Source organism: Streptopelia decaocto (assembly GCF_964273445.1).
Source record: "Streptopelia decaocto genome assembly, chromosome: 7".
Lineage (NCBI taxonomy): Eukaryota > Metazoa > Chordata > Aves > Columbiformes > Columbidae > Streptopelia > Streptopelia decaocto.
The window spans coordinates 1,123,462-1,147,169 of record NC_138661.1 but is presented as its reverse complement, the minus strand read 5'-3'; the positions used below and the strand labels follow the sequence as shown (position 1 = coordinate 1,147,169).

The 23,708-nt window shown below is 48.6% G+C and overlaps 1 protein-coding gene across 1 annotated transcript in view; it reads right to left on the bottom strand.

The window, feature by feature from the left end:
* Window positions 1-23,708, bottom strand: part of TOGARAM1 (TOG array regulator of axonemal microtubules 1) — a gene marked incomplete at its 5' end in the record, with an annotated part of 33,734 nt that overhangs the window by 6,861 nt on the left and 3,165 nt on the right. The window contains 15 exon segments of the mRNA XM_082058339.1: window positions 2,691-2,926; window positions 3,325-3,430; window positions 4,208-4,361; window positions 5,054-5,188; window positions 5,503-5,656; window positions 7,650-7,777; window positions 8,212-8,310; window positions 9,547-9,702; window positions 10,341-10,433; window positions 11,135-11,235; window positions 11,708-11,928; window positions 13,604-13,857; window positions 14,313-14,609; window positions 15,258-15,389; window positions 16,665-16,821. Of these exon segments, the coding sequence (XP_081914465.1) occupies window positions 2,691-2,926; window positions 3,325-3,430; window positions 4,208-4,361; window positions 5,054-5,188; window positions 5,503-5,656; window positions 7,650-7,777; window positions 8,212-8,310; window positions 9,547-9,702; window positions 10,341-10,433; window positions 11,135-11,235; window positions 11,708-11,928; window positions 13,604-13,857; window positions 14,313-14,609; window positions 15,258-15,389; window positions 16,665-16,821 (2,423 nt within the window).

Genomic DNA, 23,708 nt, shown 5'->3' with positions numbered 1-23,708 from the left:
CCACATTGTTGCAAAGTCGCAGACAATTCTGCAAACTCAAACTTTTCCGATTGTGTGTTGATCTCTGGGTGACACCCCCGCTCTGAGGATGGCTTCACCGCCCGCCCAGCGCTCATAGGGGAGCACAGGATCACAGGAGAGAGCTGAGGAAAGGAGCCGGGCTGGGAAAGCTCAGCAGAGGCTCCAGCAGAGCTGGACATGAACCCCCAGCACAAACCAGCTAACCGGGTCTACCTAAACCACAACATTTGAACCCAGAATACAGCCCCACTCTGGCTCCCGCTCAGTCCCTGCTTGGCTCACAGACCTCGCTACTGGATGCAGATAAGCCCCGGTTCCCCTCGAACGCCTGCTGCTCATGCCAAACACTTGGACATGTTTTGTGTGTGCACATAAGACCTTAGAATTAAACACGACTCACGCAGATAAGACACAAGATTTAAGAAGTTCTGAAATGCATTTTCAGCTCTAGCCCTGTGATCATGCTCCTGGAACACGCGTCTGTTCCCAGTGCCTTTAGAGCGGGCTCTCGCAAAAGGAAGTGAAAACATTTCTAATTGTTCTTGTTGGCAAAGTCAAACACAATTTTGTGGCTGATGAAGAATAGGTATGTATGTCTAACGAGGGTTGCAAGTGTTAATACTTGTGATCACATCAGGCTTGAAGTGGGTCGAAATAGGTAAATTTTAAAAGGTCTTATGAATTGTAAGCAAAACAATGATCATTACCGTGAATACAGAAGTTGTGGTGATTATAAGCAACTCAACGTATAAGCCCGATTTAGAAAATATACCGTGTGTGTAACGACACAGTCGTGTCAAACGGCACCTTTCAGTTTCATACTGGTGTCCTTTTTCTCCCAGGTTTCCATGCTGACAGGCAGCTGTGCATTCAGGGGGGCAGAGAGGGCGCAGCCCCGGAGCTTCCCGGGTGGGCTGGGAGCAGGGGCAGGGCTGCGGGTCAGCGCTGCGAGGGGCCCGCCGCACACCTGCGCCCTGCGCCAGCACCACATGGCTGCAGCAGGACGGCTGCGGGGCACAGCGCTGCGAGGGGCCCGCCGCACACCTGCGCCCTGCGCCAGTACCGCATGGCTGCAGCAGGATGGCTGCGGGGCACAGCGCGGCGAGGGACCCGCCGCACACCTGCGCCCTGCGCCAGCGCCGCATGGCTGCAGCAGGACGGCTGCGGGGCACAGCGCTGCGAGGGGCCCACCGCACACCTGCGCCCTGCGCCAGCACTGCACGGCTGCAGCAGGACAGCTGCGGGTCAGCGCTGCGAGGGGCCCACCGCACACCTGCGCCCTGCGCCAGCACTGCCCGCGCTGCACCACTGCAGCGGCCAAAAGCTCAGCGCTGCCGCCGAGGCTGCTTCAGACTCGCAGCTCACACCCGTTTGATGCCGCGGGTGTCCGAACACACCCCTGAGCTCACAAATTGGCGGGGTCAGTCTTTACAGCCGCGTGTTTGAATCTGCCCCTGCAAAGGGGGATCAGAATTAGCGGGTTATGATCAGCATTGCTTGGCCAGGGGTTTCTGAGGAAAAGACGGGAGAGCAGAAACGGACCACGTTCCATGGCGTGTGAGCTAAAGCCACGTGCAGTTACTGTCGCTGCTCTTCAGTTCACCAAAACAACTACATGCCAGCATATTTCATACATAATTTAAGTCCATAGGGCTGACATCTGCCTTCCAGTTTAAACCTCAGGTAATTGCAGGATGGTTCTCATGGGCTTTCAGGAGACAGAATCAATATATCCCACAACAACCAGCTTCCCAGGAAACCAAATTGGAAACATGTTGAATCATGATTTGTAGCTGTGCAGAAAGTTTAAAGATTGATTTATAATGCAGAATCTGAAGTATTTAGTGGAAGGGATAGGCCGTGGGAAATGTAGCCTATTAAATGTCATCTAAGTGATGACAAACAGAGATTAAGTAGGTCTATGTATCTAACGTACTGGGCTGCCTAATGGCTTACGTATTGCTGTTAGCATGAGCCAGGAGATAAAAGAGCAAGATATTTAACAGGGAAGTGAGAGAAAGGAATGTAACTTGTACCCCAGGCTGAGCTGGGCTATGGGTTCGAGCCAACCCATGCACCAGAAACTGGGGCGCCTCATGGTCGAGGTACGCGAGAAAACTGAGGCCACCCCGCCGCAAGGCAGGCAAAACGCAGCCCAAGGAGACTGCTAACCAGCTGTTAGTCTAGAAAAGAACCTGAAATCAGTTCAAGATAGTTGCAGCTAGAGAACCGTAAGTTGTAAATCATCTTCCTCAATCAAGGGTAGTGCTGAGGAGCTGGAAAAGACAGGCATTGGGCTGCAGAGCAAACAGAAAACAAGAATGCTGGGTGAGCTTTGCCAGGCAGAACAAAACAGCGGTGTCCTAAGAACGCTATACTGACAGCAGATAGAACTACCAAAGTCTTGCAAAATGACCGGAAAATAGACCAAGCTCCAAAAATCAACAGCCAATGTTTTCCATAATGTACAGAAAGAAACAGAGAGGGCACGTTTTACTTTTACGCCAGCAAACATTGTGGTGGTTGGTGGTTGGTTTTTTCAGAGCTGACTTGCTGTATTTTCAAATCTCTGCCTTTAGTATCTGGATTCATTGTTTTAAAAAGCCTATTATTTGATAAATTTAATCTATTCACAAGTTACGTGTTCAAAAAGTCTTTGTAAGAATTACCTTTGCCCTCCATTTATAAGAGAACAAAGTGCACGTGCTGGAGTCACATTAGTAACCATAGCCTTCAGAGCCTTGTCTACCTCTTCCCTTAGAAATGTGTTGGATTCACCAGCTTTGTGCAAAAGGACCTTTACTGCATTATCTAGTTCTTGATCCATGCTCGTTTTCAGGTGGGTGAACAAATCCCCTAAACAGACCACAGCAGCTCGAGAAACACCTGAGCGTAAATTCTTGACCTGCACACAGGAAAAACCCAGACAAACAAGGAATAATGTTTAGAAAATACACTGCAAAATAAGTAAAGCTTCATGTTTCCCTTTGTACGTTTTAAGTAACATTAAAAGCAACTGAGAAACACATTTCTGATTTGATTCACTACGCGTGAGAGTTAAAATACAAACAGATGAAAATGTTATCAAGTTACAAACTACATTTTTTCAGTCTCTTAGCAAATCAAATCAAATCAAGTGTTGGTATCTGAAGTATGAGCTGCTTTGCTGAACAACGGACTCATCCTTTGGAGACCGTCCAGAGACAAGCTAAGCACAGGTGAACATACCGTTTCACCATTTCACAGAGCATTACATACATACACACGTCTAGTCAGTGAAATACTGTGAGAGTAAAATGTAACCTCCTCTGCCACAGCCAGGCTGGTTTCGTGCAGCTTCGCAGCCAGAGTCGGCGCGTGGTAGGCAGACAAACAGCGAACCACGTTCAGGCCTTCGATCTTCTTCTCCCTGTGCAAAACAAAATTCGAGTTCAGAACATTTGCAAGTTTTCCTAAAAATATCTAAACATAGAATTCTAAGAAAACAAATAGAAAACAGAGTAGATGATAAAATAAAGGTATGACATGTAACGCAGGCAATTCCTTCAAAGTGAGCATTTCTCAGGGTGCAGCAGGACTATCTGAGCACCCCGCTCTCCCCGGCCCGCCCGCTGCTGGCACTGGGGGCCACACAGGACGGCTTTCCCCGCCGAGCTGAGCAGCGGCGCCGTGAGCCCCGGGCCAGGCTGGGGAGCTTTGGGTGGCACAGGAAGAAGCGCCATGAGCCCTCGTCCGGGCTGGGGAGCTTTGGGTGGCACAGAAAGAAGTGCCATGAGCCCTGGGCCAGGCTGGGGAGCTTTGGGTGGCACAGAAAGAAGTGCCATGAGCCCTGGGCCAGGCTGGGGAGCTTTGGGTGGCACAGGAAGAAGTGCCATGAGCCCCGGGCCAGGCTGGGGAGCTTTGGGTGGCACAGAAAGAAGTGCCATGAGCCCCGGGCCAGGCTGGGGAGCTTTGGGTGGCACAGAAAGAAGTGCCATGAGCCCTGGGCCAGGCTGGGGAGCTTTGGGTGGCACAGAAAGTGGTGCCGTGAGCCCCGGGCCAGGCTGGGGAGCTTTGGGTGGCACAGGAAGCGGCACGGGGGCCTCTCCAGAGCGGGGCTTACATGGGAACAGCAGTTCCAGCCAACGGGCCCTGCACAGATTATACACAAGTATGGTTGTTATGAGTGTAACAAGTGCGCACGTACCAGTCCTGGCCGGCCAGCAGCGCCAGCGCCTGCGCCAGAGCCGCCTCGGGCCGCGCCAGGGGCTGCAGCTCCCACGGCGCCAGCATCTCCGGGCTCCGGGCCACCGGCGGGCTCCGCTCCTTGTAGCGCCCGTGGGCCCCGCCAGGAGCTTCATCTGCGCAGTCGCGAACCATAAGAAACAATTAGCGTCATCTGAAGGGAACAGTTAATCCAAAGGGAGGAAAGAAGAGTTTGAGGTATCTATAGTGTGCTGTACAAGGGAGGCGGCTTTCAAAAGGACAGCTCTCCCAGGTACGATGCATCCTGCAGCATCCCAGCCACGGGAATGAATAGTTTTGCAAACAACCACCACTTCAAACAACCCACTACATCTGCATTTGCAACTTCCCAACGTAAACACAGATGCACAATGTGCTAAAGCACCATATACTAAAACTCAAAGAGGCACTTGAGAAACCCTGAAGACCTTTGCCCATCATGAGTGCGAGCTTCTGTTCTGAAAAGATTTCTACCGGATGTTTTAAAGGCATTTCTGCAACAAAATGTTCCCAGAAATGTCTTTTCTGGAGACAGAAGGGAGTCCATTTGCCATTAATGTACTATACAAGTTGCTGAGCAAATAAAAAACCCTCTCATGTGTCAAATATCTTCCTGACAAATTATGGATGAAAAAGGTTTGAAGGGAGCAGTGACGCATTCAAATGCCCTTCACCACCCCCAAGTACCGAACTACCAGAGCCCCTCGGGACTGTCCAGTGGACAAACCAACCATATTAAACTGATGGTATTTCGGAACTGTAGGAATCCCAATACTCTAAGAGTCTTTAGTCTGTTGTACCAGCTCACCAGGATCCAGCGGGGCTGCACATCTTGTCTTCTTCAAACTGGATGTTCTTCTTAACGACGGATTCAAGGCCATGTTTTCTAACGACAAAGATACATTTCCTGATGATGTTAATAGATCCCCACAGAGGTTTAAATCTAGAAAAGAGAAGGAAATGTCCAAAGAACAACAAAAAATCAGAGAAAAAGGAAAAAACTACTATTTCCAGTCCTAATTTGTCTTTTGAAATATTTCTTAACTACAGTCTTTCAAATATCTCCCGCAAGCCCTTCACTCTCCACGTTACAAACCTGACAACCAACGACTGAAGAGTCAACTGCAGTGTAAATTTACTCTGGTAATAACTCATGCCACACTAGAGAGTCACGATTTCTGGCAATTATCACAGAATTGTAATTTCCATTTCAGCAGCACTTAATAGTCTATTATTAAGACAAACCCTAATCCTCACTTTCTGTTGCTGTTTTCTCTGGCTCACTCAGTTCAAGTCTTTCCCAAGGGTTTTCTTCCTTTTCTTCCTGCTGTTCCTCATGACCCTGTTCTTGCTCTTCTCTTCTCTTCCGCCTCATCTTCTCCTGGGCAGATTTTGACAGGGCAACTTTCACCTGCGGAACATTAACGCACCGTTATGATCTGCAGTACAATGTAATGCACAAGTTACCCAATAACTTCTTGGTATTCTCTAAGGCAAGCACGGAAAATTACTGTTTGTACCCTTCTATGAGTGAAAGGGAATTCCTGATGTAAATACTAAATCCGCCCTGCAATGAGCCGTCCTATTGGCAAAGGGACGCAACACTCCAGGTCCCAACGTTTAACAGAAATAATTTACTCCAAAATACCTGAATGGTTCAGGAATTCAGGTCTAAAAGCAAAGGTCTTTGTTTCTCCAGCAGTGCTGTATAGTTTCCTAGAGTTTTAAGTAACAAATATACATTCTACAGTAACGTTTAAGCACAGAGGGGTTTTTTAAACCGCGGTCTTTACCCCTGGGATCTGAGCCTTTCCTCCTGAATTATTAAGACAATTACAATTCCTCCTGAAAACTCAGTAACATTTAATACATTCCCCCATTTTCTCCTTTGAATTTGATCCTGCCAACTATTCACATCTTCAGTGACAATCAGAAAATTAAGACACTGTCTACCATTAACTTAAAGTTTTAGTAATGTCAATAGGTTATTTCAAATGCTTTCAGAAAGACTGTGATTTTCATTTGAAATTTTTAACATTTGTCAACATAATGAAGGACGCAGCACCACTCCTCGGGAAACCATGTTCTGGGGCAGATATTCACACAGTTTAACAACTGCTAGACAAATAATGCTGAACTATAAGAAACTTCTGCTTTAGGCTTAATATAACATTGCGCAAGCAGCAGAAACAGCAGCTGCGTTCTCGGTGTGTGCAAAGCGGGTAACTAAGGAGCACAGGAATGTGTGTGCAGACAGCGCCTGCCAGGGGAGGTTGAGGTTGGATGTGGGAACAATTTCTTCCCCAAAGGGCTGTGGGGCATTGGAACAGGCTGCCCAGGGCAGTGCTGGAGTCACCGTCCCTGGAGGGCTGGACAGACAGACATGAGGTTCTCAGGACATGGGGCAGTGCCAGGGGGGCGTTATGGTTGGACTCAATGATCCTGAGGGTCTCATCCAACCAAAACGACTCTATGATTCTGTAACCAGATGTTGACAAATGACTTTTCATTGTTAACCCAGCTTTAGTCTTCACCTTATAATGGAACCCAAAGAATAACATAAATTAAAGGACTTGCACAGCGCTGCAAGTCATCTGAGTTACGAATTAACGTATTTTACAGAATCCCAGAATGTGAGGGGTTGAAGGGCCCTGGAAAGCTCATCCAGTGCAATCCCCCCATGGAGCAGGAACACCCAGATGAGGTTACACAGGAAGGTGTCCAGGCGGGTTGGAATGTCTGCACAGAAGGAGACTCCACAACCCCCCTGGGCAGCCTGGGCCAGGCTCTGCCACCCTCACCCCAAACAAGTTTCTTCTCCTCTTTCAGTGGAACCTCCTGTGTTCCAGTTTGCACCCATTGCCCCTTGTCCTGTCACTGGTTGTCACCAGAAGAGCCTGGCTCCATCCTCCTGACACTCCCCCTTTCCATATTGATCCCCAGGAATGAGTCCCCCCTCAGCCTCCTCTTGTCCAGCTCCAGAGCCCCAGCTCCCTCAGCCTTTCCTCACACGGGAGATGCTCCACTCCCTCCAGCATCTTGGTGGCTGCGCTGGACTCTCTGCAGCAGTTCCCTGTCCTGCTGGAACTGAGGGGCCACAACTGGACACAAGATTCCAGGTGTGGTCTCCCCAGGGCAGAGCAGAGGGGCAGGAGAACCTCTCTGACCTACTGACCACCCCCTTCTAACCCACCCCAGGTACCATTGGCTTCCTGGCCACAAGGGCCCAGTGCTGGCTCATGGTCACCCTGCTGTCCCCAGCACCCCCAGGTCCCTTTCCCTGCACTGCTCTTTTTAATCAAACTCTTGTTTACTGTAACACAGAGAGCGCAAACCCGTACCCAGCTGTGTTCACACCCATAAAGCCAGGGAGCAGGACAATGGAATGGTGCTGAGCTCCTTACCTGTCTCTGGTTTTCGGGGTGGAACTGCTGGCCGCCGCTCCCCGCTGGCTCCACTGGGTCCCCCCCGCTGGCAGCGCACACCGGGGGCTGCGTGGGGGCTTGGGCACCGGGGGGGCTCTCAAAAACACCTGCAAGGCACAGCACGTTGTGCCCTCCCCACAATAACCCTGTCATTTGGCAGAACTTAGTAAAAACTAAAGACAACCAACAAATCAAGAAGATAAAGCCATTGCTATTGCGCTACTGGTGCAAACTCCCACCCAAAGGTACTCGTACCTTACTCTGCCGAGTAGGACAGACACACGTACAAGTGTGCAGGTTGGGCTGGAAACAAGACCCAACCTTAATAATCTGCTGCCATTCCTCGTGTTGGAACAAACAGCATCTCCAGGGACTGCCAGACTCCCAGCAGAACTCCTGGTATTCCCATGTGAACTGGAGATTGCTCCCAATCAAAAGTGCTGGGAGGAATTTACTTCTCCTCTTCCTGCTCTACACAAGTACATTTTCTCTCATTTCAAAACCATGATGAGCTACAGGAGATAATTTTGGTTTGTAATACCTTTACCAACAACTGCGACTGCATCTCCAGCCAGGACACCGGGTGACACGAGATCTGGATCGTTCATCGGGGGAAAACCAGACATGGGCTCTGCAAGACCTTCAAAAAAGAAACCACACAATGTAAATCATGTACTTTGCGCTTTGGGACATGTTTTAGTCTTCTAAAATGTCATTATACACTGACATTTAAATCGATCACTTATGAATTAGTGTATTTTCAAGTTACTGAAGTTGTCAGGATTTACTGAATATCGATATCTTCGAAACCACAGTAAACAGGTAGCAAATGAAATTTCTCCTAAACGACAATGAAGAAAACCCATGTTTGTAAGAGAATTTTTAAATCAACCGGTTTCACCAAAAGAAACACAAGTTTCTAACTCCCTCAGTGGAAGTATAGAACTGTTTCTTATGCAATTCAGCGTAACTGAATCAGAACAGAATTTGCTCCAATATTTTCCCCCATCAGCACTTAATGCCCATATAAATGTCCCATATAGATCAGCAGCCCCTGCAGCTCCTCAGCCCAGCGGATGACAGACATTATGTGCTTCCACACCGGCCACACTCGTCACAAATAAAAATGATAGTTTGTGACAAGAGAAGGACACCTTTGCTTTTGCTATTTCACCCGAACCACCTGCTTTAAACTTTTCCCAAAAACCAGCACCCCACCATTCCTACCAAACCTTGAGAACAGACAGACCCATCAGGTTTCATCTTGAAACAAGAGACAGAGGAAAAAAAGTCTTACTGAGACAAAGATCTTCGTTATTCAATGTCTGTTAACATGGGGAATTTGTTATTTAGCGTTGTGTTTGTCACTAAACCGTGGTTACTTGATGTCTGGTTTAGCTGCTCCGAGGGAGATCAAACCGTGTGCTCCCCAATTGATTTCTACGTTCAAAACCCACCGAGCTTCTATACCATATACACAACAGCTCTGATGTAGGGAGCAGTAGCTCCTACTAGGCATTAAAACGACACCATTAAAACTGAAATGTAAAGTATAATGGTTTAAGTTTCTTAATTTTACCAATGAACAACACCACTCGTGGAGCTGTTCAGTTCAGACCGAGATATAAAATAATCTGGTCCCTTTTTTCACACCATGTACTATTGCTTGACTTTTAATTTTAATTTAATTGTCACTCTAATTTCAGTTAATGCCAAAAAAATCCCCAATTTGTTAGAGTAAGGGGTGGGAAAGAGGAAACCTGGCTGAACACCTTGAAATGCTATAAAATGCTATAAACCCTGTTTTACAAAAGGCTGTACATAGGCTTGGTTTTTGCCACGAATGAGAGCTCAGACGAACAGCAAACTCACAAACCTCTCGAATGCTTCACACTTCTTTGGCGTTCTGTATTTTGACCTTTTAAAGGGGCACGTGACACGTCTCCTTGCTCCTCGTCCTCTCCGCACCCACTGCCGCCATCCAAACGCTGACCAACGATGCCAACCTGGGAAGGGCCCTTGTCACCAAATGCTGGCCGTGCAAACGGAAAACAAAGAGTAAAACCAAATTAGGAACAGTTTTTCCTGTAAACGACAGGATTCTCACCGGTTCCCTGCACACAGTATACTCGTTTCAGAAAGCTGGGTGTTTCAAGAGATGCTGAGGTTCTGTTCGTTTTTCACAGGCAGAAGCTTTCAGCCGCAGGTGAGCCCAAGCTGAACATCTAACCCAACGCTTGGACAATCATTTTTTAGTGTAAAGCCTTTCAAATACAAACAGCAGCAAAGGGGATTTATGTTCAGTGCTAGAAGTAAAACTTTCAGCTGATGTGAGTGGTTAAATAGCAAACTGATTTTTATAAGTTCTGTAAGTCTGAAAATCCAGAGATGTTGAGATCTGACCGGTGTGAGGGGCCAAGTGCAGCCAGAAGCAGGAGCAAAAGGCTTTTCTTTGCCGGTTAGTGCACACACACCATGAGTTCACACGTGTGCTCCCGCAGCAGCCTGCCAGCTCTCCCACAACACCGTGATTAACCGGCTCAGTGGGCAAAGTCAATGTGCTGCTCAGCATTTTGCACTGAAGGTCAACTGCTCACACAAGTTCTTTTCATACAATGAATGCAAAATGCTTAACCGCAACATGAATTACTATGTACGTGCAGTACTTGCTTCCTAATTTATGCTGTTCCTTGACAAGCCTGTTTGCTAATTCATCCTGAGGAAAGTGGCCTGAGCTGAGATGAGGAGCAGCAAGTTCAACTCCTGAAAAAAGATCATGAGTCTCAGTAGCAACTGTTCATTTTTCAATGTGATGGCTTTGCAAATTCAGAGCAGTAAGATGCCCTCCAGCTTCAACTGAACTCCATTTGGTAAACTTTCGGGAATAAATGCAGGGCTGAGGCTGCAAGAAGCTGCAAGAGGCTGCAGGAGAGCAGGGCTCGGGGAAAGGAACCAGCAGGTACCTGGGTGGACACGGCTGCCGCAGCCCCTTTCCTCCATCCAGCTGAATCAAAATCAATTAAACATAAGCAAGAACAATCAGTTCCTGCCCGTTACAGAAATCTGTAGTTACCTGTACTTCAGTGTGGGTGTAAAACACAACAGCAGCACTTCCATTTCCTACCAAGAAATGAACTGCTGGCAACGTTTGGACCCTTCCTGCTCTTACCCAGCTGGTGTCCAGTGAATTCTCACTCAATCCTGCCCTGATTCTGAGCTGCACACACTCACAGGTCGCATCTGCATTAACACATTTCATCCTGACACAGAAAGACAGAAACCCTGGAGTTCCTTCCCACCTCTAGTACCACACTATAAGCCCAATTTGACCAAACAGGCTCCAGCAAGTACCTTTTTTTAAGCACTGAAGGGACATGAGCTCATTGAACAAGAACAGACGCGTGAGGTGACCATTCTGCTGCCTCAGTGAAGCAGGACATACCCTGGAAAGCACCGGGCAATACCTGTGCCGGAGCTGCATTCTGCCGCGTGTGGGTCTCTGGCTCTCACAGAAGATGCCCTTGCAGGCTGGGGTTTGCTGCCCAGCAGCGGAAAGGTGTCTGACCTGTTAAAACATACAACGAATTTTCATAGGAACAACGATATACCCTAGTCAGAGCCCATCTAAATCTCTGCAAAGGCATTTTAAATTAACAATTGTTAGTAATAAAATGAAACAGTCCATGATTCACAGTAAGGAACACCTACATTGTCTTCCTCTTATGGCAAAAAACCCAAACCATCTCTTCTTCAGTTTCCAGGCTATAATAAGCAAACCTGATCCTTCCTCTGAGCTCATTCTTTTTCTTACTAATTTCTCTAGGCTGTGGTTCACACACCTTCTGTGGGAGGATAAAGTCTTAATGCAGTGTGTAGTGCGCTGGGTTCTTACGGCTGCACCAGGGATCTCTTTCGATTGCAAAGCCAGCACAAACTACACTAATATAATTAAGCAGCTACTGTACAGAGCGATTTATTTTTAGATAGGAAGCCAAAGGCCAAGCCCTTAAGCAATCTGATAGAACACGGGCACTCACGTGGGTCTGCCGCGGGGGCCCTGGGGCTCGGGGGAGGCGAGCGAGCCCGGGCTGCACACGCCGCTCGGGCTGCACACGCCGCTCGGGCTGCGGGACGGGGAACCCGCCGACACCTCCAGCCTGGCGGCAGAGTCGGGGCTCTCCAGGTCGGACACGCTGCTGCTGAGCTTCGCCCTCTTCTTCGCTGCGCTGTTCCGTACGGACCTGAGGGAGTTCTGCATCTGGATGGGGTTTGAAACAAAACGACACGTTTTATTCACTGCATAGGAAAAAACCTTCCTTAAGCAAAAGAAGGTACGTTTCTGAGAGTGCAGTTCAATTCACTGGAGCCAGCGCACGTGACTCCACGTGGGTTATGCAATATTATAATGATCCCTTTCCTTGCTTTACTTCACAAGAATAATTACCCTGCAGGTCAATGCAAATGCACAGCGACACTGTATCCTGGCTTCACTCTGCAAAACACAAGAACAGATTCCTGCAAAAATCCTTCAGCTGCTCTTTTCTTTCTTAATGAACTAAAGGAGGGTATGATGGCTGGTAGTGCACACATCTGGGACCTCAGGCTTTCCACAACAGAACCGCACGAAGCTGCAAAACATGCAGCAGTGGATCCTGAAAACCGCGCCCGGAAAGCAGAGCTCCTACCCAAACAGGCAGGAAAATCTGTAATGACCAGAGCTCCGTGCTGCTGCACAGCCTTTCCTCTTCTTGCTGAACATGTGTGAACTACAACAAATTCTTCTGTCTGTTTCCCACCTCACGTTCCGTTCAGCACCGACCGGAGGGCAGAAGATGGAGACAGGCGGGCAAAGCCACTCAGTGCAACAGCAACTGCTCTCAGACCCGCAGAGATGAGAGACAGGATTTGAGATGCAAACAACTTCTGTGAACCGTGACAGAACTAAGGATGCGCTGCATGGGATCATGTGGGGAAGATCACACCATCGGACCTACGCTGCAATGGTTTTGATTGGTGCTGGTGAGGGTAGTGTGGATACAGTTCCAACTCCCCACCGCCCCTGGAAATAATCCAGTGGTATTAAGTATTTTCTGTGTCATGGCTTGAGTGGCACATACTGAATACACATAATGACCAGTGTGTTTCCAGGTCCAGGAGGGTGCTGACCTGCCAAGCCCAATGCCCAACGTGCCTGTGCCACACGACCAGCCGCAGGGGACACCCCCTCACCCAGCTCCACATCAGTCCTCACTCCACAAAACAAGGGCTGAATTCCAAGAGCTGGGTCACAGGGCGCGGGTATCAGGACAGCCCGCTGCAGCAAGGCCGGGATGCTGAGGAAACTCCTGGGCTGAGCCAAATTAACCTTCATCATGGAAGTTATTTGCTATTTCGGGCCCTTAGTTATAACTGAAGAAAGGATTATCACTTAAATCTGCTGTGAAATTTAAAATTAGGTCAATGCAATGCAAACAGAAGCTGCGTAAAGGTCCAGAGTTCTGCCTTTGTACTACGGCAACTGAGAACATCACAACTTGAACTTGGAGGAAAACGTGGGAAATCAAGATGCCTGGAACAAACTCGGGAAGTGTGATTCACCATCGGCTTTTCTGTCAGACACCCAAGGGCTGGACACAGAGGGGGGTTCTTCTCCATGAGAACAACCAGCCATCGGAATCGCCTCCCCGGGGAGGTGGGGGGTTCTCCAGCACCGGACACTGGGCCAGCTTGTCTAGACTGGGCTTTGCCAAGAAAGGCTGGATTAGGTGATCCTTGTGGTCCCTTCCAACCTGGGATTCTATGACCTCATTGAAACCTCCTGTACTGACGACAGTGCCACACAATTAAAGTCAGAAACATTATCTCCTGACACTAGTTCAGAAAGATACAATTTATGAACGGTGAGAAGTGCGTTATGTCACATTTAAACCAACCTCTTCTTGGTCCACTTCCTCGTCATCGACGTTCAGCTCTGCCAGATGGGCCGCAAGCTTCCCGTCCACGTCGCTCAGCCACACGTCCTCGCACTCCTCGCTCCTCCGCGCGGTGACAACGAGCCGCATCCTGTCGGGCAGGGGGCTGGCGAGGCGCGGGATGGGGGGCACGGGCCTGGCGGCGCTCAGCCCGCGGTGCCCCAGCAGGCCGGGCCGCGGCTGCAGGCCGGAGCGCGCGTCCCGCGGGTCCTGCCCTGCGGGGGACAAACGCACCTCAGCCCTGGGCTCACCGCTACGGACTTCACGTCTCGTTTCTGTGTCACACCCGAAAGCTCCTTTTACAACGAGGTGAGAACGGAAAAACATGCTTAGGCACGCAATTTTAGTTCCTATTGTAAATGTGTTTTGTTTGGCTGAGTAGGAGCAGATTTGAATAAAGCCTTTAAGAAAAGCAGAACAGGTGCATATTATCTCACATATTTAGAAGACGAAAGGAACAAAACATGCCAGTATTTGAATCCACTGAAATACAAAGACTTCCCTTTCTAAAAGAAGCCTCTGGTGATGTGACGAGACTAGAGCAGCTATAAAACCCTCAGTTTCTAACAGAAATTCGGGCATTGCATAATTCCCCATTTATTTGCCACTGCTTGAAACCACCCACGATGCAAACCTGAAATCCGTTTTCCTCTCTTGAAGTCACTCCTACCTGTGCTGTCTGCCGGCTTTTGAGCGAGAAGGTGCTTGGGTGCGCTGGGCTTGGGCAGCCCCTCGAAGCTCTTGAGCGGCCAGGAGCTGGAGAAGCTCAGGCCGTTCTCCTGGGGCCTGTTTGGGGAGCGGGCCGGCGGGGAGAGGCGCTTGGGGCTGTGCCGGGGGGAGCGCAGGGCGCGGGACGGCAGCGTGAAGGTGCCCTGGGGGGCGCTGGGACCCTGCAGGGACCCCGTGGGCTCCGCATGATTGCAAACGCTTCTCTGGGACTTGCTGGAAAAATTTAGGCTGGCACAAACTGAGCAAAGAGAATGAAAACAGTATTTGCTGTAAGTAGCCTCTTTGATGGCGCTTACAATAATGTACAATGAAATAATACAGCGTCTATAGACAGTCGCAACCAAAGGTCAGCAAACAGACACATCAGCTAACTGCGCTTTGCAAATCGCATCGTTCCTCACTCAACCGAATCCGCAGCCCGATTTTGAACCCAGCAGCACGAACCGGCCGGCCCGGCAGCGCCCCGGTACCTGTCTGCTGAGGGCTGCACACAGGGCCCAGGAATTAAAGCAACGGTATGAGGATGAGAAGCTTTCCGTGCACCAACACCGGCCTGTGCCCACACCTCGCGGGGACCCCAGAGGGACGTTCACCGTCCCGGGGGATGAGGCTCCAACTTGCTGGTACCTGACTGGTGACAGTAACAGAACTCTCCAAATCAGTTTGTTCAGGTTCTGTTACACACCACCTTTTACATAATACAGAGTCAGATACCAAACGTGTGGGTTGCAAACTCATAACCACAAACAGGAGGGAAGTACAAATCTGGCTGAACAGGGGCTGAACAACCTTTTAGTCATAGTTTTTATTTCTTAAGGCAGCATAGAAATAGAGGCATTTCCAAAGTAACATGCACTGACTCATGATAGAGTCAGAATCCACATACCTTTGTCTTGCTGACAGTTATTTAATCCTAAAAGCTGTAAACTGTCCACACTCCCACTCCTCCCGCGTGTCTGTGTGTATCCGAGGGCTCCGCATCTCCCTGAAACCTGTGGCTGATGAGAGCCCAGAGCACCTTCCGAGAGAAACACAGAAATAACTACACAAATACTTCACAGATGATATTCGACAAAAAATACACCATAATATTTAATAGTGAATTGAGACTCTTTATCTAACTTCCAGTGTCAGATATAACTACTTTCAAAGTATTTAATTCAGGAGTTTCCAAGCAACCTCACAACACTGTTCATGGGCACAAGCTGGAAAAACGGCTGGTTGTTCTTCCAGGGCTCTTCTCCAACTGAGAACTGCAGGGGGTCCAAAGGAAAACCCAGAGCTGCTCTCTCATTTAAGATGTGACAACAGAGGGAAGACAAGGCCTCAGAGCCCCAGAACACAGCGAGTTTCTTTAGCGCGGTGAGGAACGCTGGCGCGTGTCGGCAAAGCCGAGAGCAGAGCCGCCGCGGGCAGGGACGAGTCAGGCCCGGGCCTGCCCGGTCCCTTCACGTGCCTTTCGGCTATTGAAACAAATCACTGAGTCTCACTGCCAGCGCAAATGAAGTGGAGCGCTACCCCTGCGCTCTTCTACAGACGCGGTTTGCAAAAGCATCAAAACATTTTTAACCTTTAAAACAACCTTCAGAGCTTACTCTTGGGACAGCTTTGCACCGCAGCTGCTTACGCAAAGCAACAAGAGAAAACGTGCAAAGCTACAAGAGCCACGCACCGATTGCTCTTCTGAACAGCCCACCTGCAGAAACACGACCTTCCCAACACGCTGCCTGGTTTACAGTTTGGTGTTTCATACCCTGCCAACAATGCCATGACAGCATCCTGTTCAGATACTAACTGCTACTGCAGCCAGCAACGTATTCCTGCTCTAAAGTCAGCACAATTCTGTGTCTCCTTTTAATTTAATTTGCTGCTTTATCTGTATTTTACGGTGTGAAAGAACATGGTCCGAATTCCTCTGTTGCTGATCCTAACCCTGCAGAAGCAGCAGGCAGCTCCGTATCTCAGGATACAAGTCCAGCCAGAGTCCTTTCCTCCAACACACTGGTCACATAACCACACTATTTCTTTCTGGTCTCGCTGTCTGCAAAAAGAGCTGATCTATAAACTCCCCTGGGTCTGTGTGAAATGACGAAAACGTGTGCGCACACAGCAAGAGTGGCAAACAGCTGCTCCTGCGCCCAGCAGTCAGCTCTTTGTGCTAATGAAAATCAATAACAAAACAAATAATCAAGACATGATAAATTGTGTTCATGAAGCTACAAATTCACACTCGGGTTCTTCTAAAAGCGTTTTGCAGACAGCAGATCGAAGGCTTTTCCGTGCTGTGACTTACCAGCGCAAACAGAGGGATGCTCCCAGTTCACATCCACACAGTTCGGAAGGAAGCTCCTCGAAGCTCTTTTTCTGCTGCCAAGGAGCTGGTCGCCGAGCGGCGCTCCCTGAGACGGCCGCGGCTTCGCAGGGTGGAGGAGATCACCGCACGTAGAGAACTGCGGGGAAAGGAGAACACAGGAACATTCAGGTGTGTGAAACCAACGCACAGCCCTTCCCGCACAAACAGAACTACCCGCCTCACGTTGCCATCCAGCACAGCCCACACCCGCCTTTCTTTGCAATACAGCTACACAAACCACTGTCGATATGTTCAAGACAATTGATAGAAAATAAAGGGTCTTTTTCCCTATCACTTCGACAACAAAAAGCAAGAGTGTGTCCGTGAGCCGCAGCCCACCCACAGAACCAAGTGGGATTCGGCATTTAAGCATTATAAAGCATTTTAATTCCTTTCCAGTTCTCACCCTAATACAGGCTGACACTATTCACACTGAAGGAAAAGAAAAAGCAACAAAAATTACATTAACATCTTGAGCGATGTACATTAAGCCATAAACATTTAAACAGCCAATGGCTTCCCGAGGTGTGAAACAAGCAGCTCTGATTGAGTCTAAACGCTGTGTTTGGTAGTGTCGGCATCTTGTAATGAGAACCAGCTATAGCTAAAGGAAAAATCTGAACAACATAAGTATTTAGCAAAGAAAAGATCATGCTTTAAATAAAGGTTTCTTGTTTTCTGATTGAAATAGCAAAATCAGTAATGTCAATCATTACCGGGCTATTTTAACTCTGCTCTCCCCTTTCACAGACAAAACTTTGCACTGAGCCCGAAAGAGAAGCCAGAACAGAAATGGAAATATTTATCCAGTACTGGAAAGAACAGCATAAAGTCAAGCCTAAAACCCTCCTTTACTCAATAGAGCGCTTGTGCGAGCGGGGAGTTTGGATCTGACACATACACAGCGCATTCATTTATAGAAACATGCACTTTTTAATTTCACTGAACATCTCAGTTCACCATAAAGACAGATTCTCAAACAGGGAGCTTCACTAAAGCTGTTGCACCGTGACACTGCAGTTCCACCAGTGCGATTCAATCACCTCCTGCATTCCCAGCCCAGGCGGGTGCAAACCGGGCACCCCCAGCGGGACCCGGCGCTGCCCGCGGCTCCCGGACAGGGCACCACGCTTGGGAGCCCAGCCACTGGTCAAACCGACCGCAGCCAAGTGCTCCGAGCTCATATCCTGATGGGCTTTCATTTTGTATCTTGATGGGCTTTCATTTCGTATCCTGATGGGCTTTCATTTCGTATCCTGATGGGCTTTCGTTTCGTATCCCGATGGGCTTTCGTTTCGTATCCCGATGGGCTTTCATTTCGTATCCTGATGGGCTTTCACTTCGTATCCTGATGGGCTTTCACTTCGTATCCTGATGGGCTTTCGTTTCATGTTTCATATTTTCAAGGGGGTTCACAAAACAAAGCGTGGCCAGAACTCCAAACCTGAAGCAGCACAGTCATGAGATGAGCAGCACGGCTATGAGCACACTCTAATTGTTTTTAAATCATTATGACATTTGCTTGGTCACATAATATCTTAAATATAGAAATTTTTATGGTTATGGAACATAGACAAAAAACTTGAAGAGTTTCCACAAAAGCATCAGGTCCTTTCCAAATAACGAAGATTCGTTTTTAACGGGAGGCGGCAGCAGGAGCCCAGCAGGTGTGAAAGGCTTCAGCAGATCGGACCTGCAAATAACGCAGCTTTGCAAAGAAGAAGAAACGAGTTCCGATTGCTGGATGTGCGGTAAGCACACTGAATTAAATGGGTAGGAAGCAGCGCTGTGCTGGCTTGTCATCGCCCAGGGACCCCCAGGACACCAGGTTTACTTCACAAATGAGAAAAATGGGGGAAGTGGTTTGTTCCACATTATTACACGTTGGGATAAAAGCGGAGATAGGAGCTCGGCATTGCTGCTTCTGCGACCAGCCAGCCAGAAAACATCGTTCTCAATCTACACACCTTCCAGTCTGTGAATAAATGGTACTCCTACAAATTACTGACACCCCGGTTTTCCATACAGACAAAACAATATACGCAGAAGGAGCAAATTACACAATGCTGACACGACTGCACAACTTTGCTCAGTTGTTCCAATCCCAGCCACGGCAATAAAAACCCATTTCTTTTATACATATTATTATGAGAGCAACTAGAGATTTGCTAAACACTGGCACGCAGGGTGACAGCAGACAAACGCAAACCTAAGGCCGCCAGATCCTTCATCAAAGTACATAGCAGATCCTGGCAAAGGGATTTCTCAAAAGGTTTCAGCTTCATTTAAACTCCACTGGTACCACCAGCATTGTAAAAATACCTGAATCCACCCATGAGAACATGAACTCGGTTACCAAAGCACAGCCCCGCGAGTGACCCGTCACCGACAGCCGCTCTGTTCTGACAGCCCAAGGCGAAAGGTCCCGATCGAACACCCGCAGCCACCAGCGCCACAGTCCCAGGGATGAGACCCGCAACCACACAAACACCGAACGGTGTCACCCCAAAACACTCCCCCAGCCTGCAGAAAACCACGGCTCCCAGCCCACAGGCCTCAGCCCTTTAACCCCCCTGAGCACTGCGGAAAACAAAGAGTTCCATGAAACTCATTTCACAGGTCACTTCAACACTCACTAAGGTCTTCGTAACATCCAGCTATTAGGTCTTCTGGTTATCAGATCAGCATGTAAATGGAGAACAACAACACAGTGTAGTTATATGAAAATGTGCGTAGTTCACAAACACTTCACGGGTTAAAACTTCAGCAAAACGTTCAAAAGCTCTTGCTCCCCCCCAAAAGAGCCCTGCTTTCAACAGCCAGCATGGGGCCCCTCAGCACATGGGGAAAAAACACAGGTAACTCTCATCCTGCAAGAAGGACCGGGCCTGTTCTGCTCCCCACGCAGCGCAGCGCAGCGCGTTCCCAGGCGCGCACGCAGGGCCCAGCCGCCCCAGCACCGTGCGCTGGGCTGGGGCAGCCAGCTGCTTTCTCCACGTTCCAGCAGAGCAGGGGAGCCCGTAAGCTCTACAGAAGTGGCACTGAGATTGTTAGGAAGAGCTTTTGTACCCCAAACTACACATAGAGTTAGAGTTAAGCCATGAGCCTTCAGTCCCAGTATTTAAAGCACTGAAGCACGCAACCCAGCACTTTACCCAGAGGATACTCGTTGTCGGAAGTAAGACCCACGGATTAAACCAAGACAGTTTTGTTTAATGAGCTTTTGGAGCGGTGAGCGCTGCACACCCCCGAGGGCCCGTCCAGGCAGAGCACCGCTGAGCCCCATCACCAGCGCCGGGTCTCTGCCAGCAAACCCCGTGTCCGTGTGTCCGAGCCCGCGCCAGCCGGAGTGCCAGGGCCAGGCGGCTGCGGGTGACCGACGTCCCGCTGCTCCCCCTGCTGCTCCCCAGCTCCAGGAGAGGCGCTGGAGCTACCGGATTCCTGAGAAAGGCCCTGCAGCGTTGACCCACCATGTCTTCTGCCGTTACTACTGGGGAGAATACTCCTTTCTCATCACAGAACAAAGGCATCGCCTGGAAGGTGAGGTAGGGGCAGCTCCAGCCCCTCTCGCTTTAGGGGCTCTCGCTAAGGGCATTAGGCAAAGCTGTAGGCGGCAGCGCGGCATGTCCCGCAGGCACACAGGGACACGTGGGGCCGTGATGCCAGCCACCCCAAGCCCGCAGCACGGCTGGCAACCCTGAGCTTACACACGGCCACGAAACACAGTCGCTCTCAAAGGACCTCAGGGACTGCAGGGAAATGTGTCATCAATAGCCCAGTTCAACGTCGCTGACAGGAGCTGCCTTCAGACAGACGCTTGGAGGCAACGAACGTGCTTTATCGACGCTGTATGTTTAGTACACGTTAACTTACACATGTTGTACTTCATCTCTTATCTGATCAGGAAAGTCTAGACATGGCCTTGGACAATTGCTCCGTAACGCGACCCTAAAAACGCTAGTAGAAAAACAACTTTAAACATTAAGCTCATTTCATGCATTCTTCCAGCCCCAGAAGTACTCCAAAAGTTAATTTTTAAGCAAATTCATTTCAAAGGAATGTCTGAATTAATTATTAATTTTTTACATTCATATAAACGAGTCAACTATCCGAATTTTATGCATGATGTACCTTACTGAAAACAGCTGAGAGGAGATGCAGGGCTAGCCTTCTTTCTCCCCTTTACTTTGTTTGCTAAATGCCCCAAGAAAAGAGCTTTATTTACACAGCTTATGGCAAACTCCTTCAGTTAATAAGGAATGTCTTCTAGTAGAGGAAACACTGCCCAGGCTTATTCATGTGCCTTAAGTGAAAACACAGTTCTCCTTGTATTGAAGGTACAAACACACCCCAGGATAACAGCGGATAGAAAGAAAAAAAAAGCTCCTGCCCCGGGGAGCTTTACAGCCTCTGCAGACAGATGTACAGCGACACAAGACAAACGATCAGGATGTGCGGACAGGGTAACGACGCTGTCAGCCCACAGCGATCCAGTAAATACTTCAATACTCAGACCACCGTGTTGTTTCAACTCCCGTTACAGTAAACGTGGGTCCAGCCAACAGGACTCAGTGAAGTGTTGAAAACAATCAGTCCCTGGCTGCCCACAGCTCTGTGCCCCCCTGACACAGACCGGCTCTGCACCCAGCAGGGGCTGCCCAGCCAGTCACCAGGGAGGAAACTAAATCCCTGCTCTTTTCTCCCTTCCACACGATGATGAGCAGCGCCTGCCTTATCTTCTGATAAGACACCTCCATGACACTTCTCTTTGTAAACAGGGCTGTTCCTTCCCTCACCGAGGGCAAAGCCATGGGAGCCGCATTAGATTGTGTTCTGTCTTCCACAGGAGCCCCGGCACAGCCAAACAGTTTTTACAGACGCTGAAGCAAAAACTGAGTGCCAGCACTATTTCTGAGTGACAAACAAGTGCCACCGGCATCAGTCCAACAACCGCTATCGCAGGGAGATGTACAATGGTTCAGCAGTGTGAGCAGAGTAAACGGGGACTGTTCAGAGAGGCAAAGTTACCCCTTGAGCCAGGTCCAACTTACATTCCACTTAACGTGTTGAGAAAGAGCTCGGCAGGTGGGCAGCTGTTTAACCCACAACAATCTTTAAACCCAGCTCCCAAAAGCCAGTTCAGACGCATTGTAAAGCCTTATGTCTGCCAGCCGTACACTCAGCAAAGAAACAGCTTGAATTTGCACATGGACCCAACCACATTTTTGAAACCCACTGAACGCGAAGTATCAGCTGCTGTGCTGTATCAGCCTTCAGGTGCGTCTTCGTATCGACTGGAACAGCGCTCTTGACACTGTTCACAGTGTTCAGGCGAACCGATACCACTAAAGCAACCTGGTGATAATGCAGGTGTAATTCAGCGCTGTGTTCATCTACATCCGAGTTAAAACGGGCAGCTTTCAAATCCTATCAAACGTGACCTCACATGTTAGTCCTGTCAGTACCTACCTGCACATAAACAAAAAGCTACGTGGAGTTATACTGCAATATGAAATGAATTCTGGAGGTTTCTGGTTATTCGGACATGTTTCAAGAGTGCGAAAGGAGCATTACGTGTTTCCCTTGGCAGAGCGCAGCTTATGAAGTCTTCAAATTCTGACACCTCAAAGCTACCGATCTGCTTTCTACCAACTTAAATACGCAAGAAAACAATGTAAAATGGAAGTGAGAGGCAAACACAGCGGGTCAGAAGGCAGAGGGAAGAGACAGAGGCAAATGGAATCTCTAGGAGGCACAGGTTGTCTCAGAAAAACAGTCATTAGTGCAAAAAATTTAGTTCTTATTAAATAGGAATAAATACAGGACATGACAGATGGGATTTCCTCCCTGCAGAAGTAATTTCATTGCTACCTATGGTATAGTACGTGGCAGCAGCAAAGGAAAAGCAAGACTGGTTAATGTCACAGCCCGAGTCCCTGCAGAGCAGCAAGGAAAAGAGACTCAGGAAAGGAACCTGCGCCCATCGCCACACACAGTCCTGCTCACAACACTGTTCCACCCAACAAAGGCTGAAACGGATTCTGTTCTCATTCTGCAAACACAGATGGCGCAAATGCAAGTTCTACATCTGTTCATGAGTAGGAAAGAAGTTAAATATTCAGCATAATACACAGGGATGTAAAAATAAAGACAATCAGGAAAGGAAAACATCCATTTAAACTTGAAGTATTTGCGTGATGTTATGGCAAAGTCTTGCAAGGAGAAAAGAAGAAAACTTGTCATCCCACAGGGATTCAGTCACACAGATACCTGACAGCTGGGTTGGTTTGCATCCCAATATTACATGGGGGCATTTACACCCATGAAGTTCATGCTACACATAAAAATACACATACAAAACCACATTTATCATAGTGGTATCAAGGATGTTCCTTAGTAAACCAAGTACCTCACTATCACTGACCTGAAGCCATGAACATGTAGCTATTTCTCCAGGTCAAATTTAACTTTGTAAGTGCATTTGTAAGTGCACTTTATGTATGCAGTAAAACAGAAACCATAAATTATTTCTTTCACTTGCTCCAGAGATGGGAAATTTGGCCACTCCTCCCAATTTACAGGAATAAATACAACCACATGTACGAAAAGATTGAAAATAATAATAATAATTTAAAAAAGAACAAGTTCCACAGCAGTTGTGACCTCCAGAAAGGGCTGGTTGAAGCAGAGGCCCTTCCGCCAGCCGGTTTTGGTGTGTGCTGGTTGCTTTTTGTTTGCAGCAGCACGCAGCCCAGAGCTCAGCACAGCGTGCTGCAGAATGCGGCCAACCCACTCTTACTGCCACGAGGTGTGTTGGCCAACACCGAAAAGCCGGCTCAAAAAGAAAAACCTTGCTCGAGAGGTGTTTGCTACATAACTTGTTGCCCACACCCTATTTGCTCTGTAGATAACCCAAGGGAACTTAGTTGCCTGATTCATCAACTCAGAAAGATGCAGGTCTCTTCAGGAGTCTCAGTAAAGCCA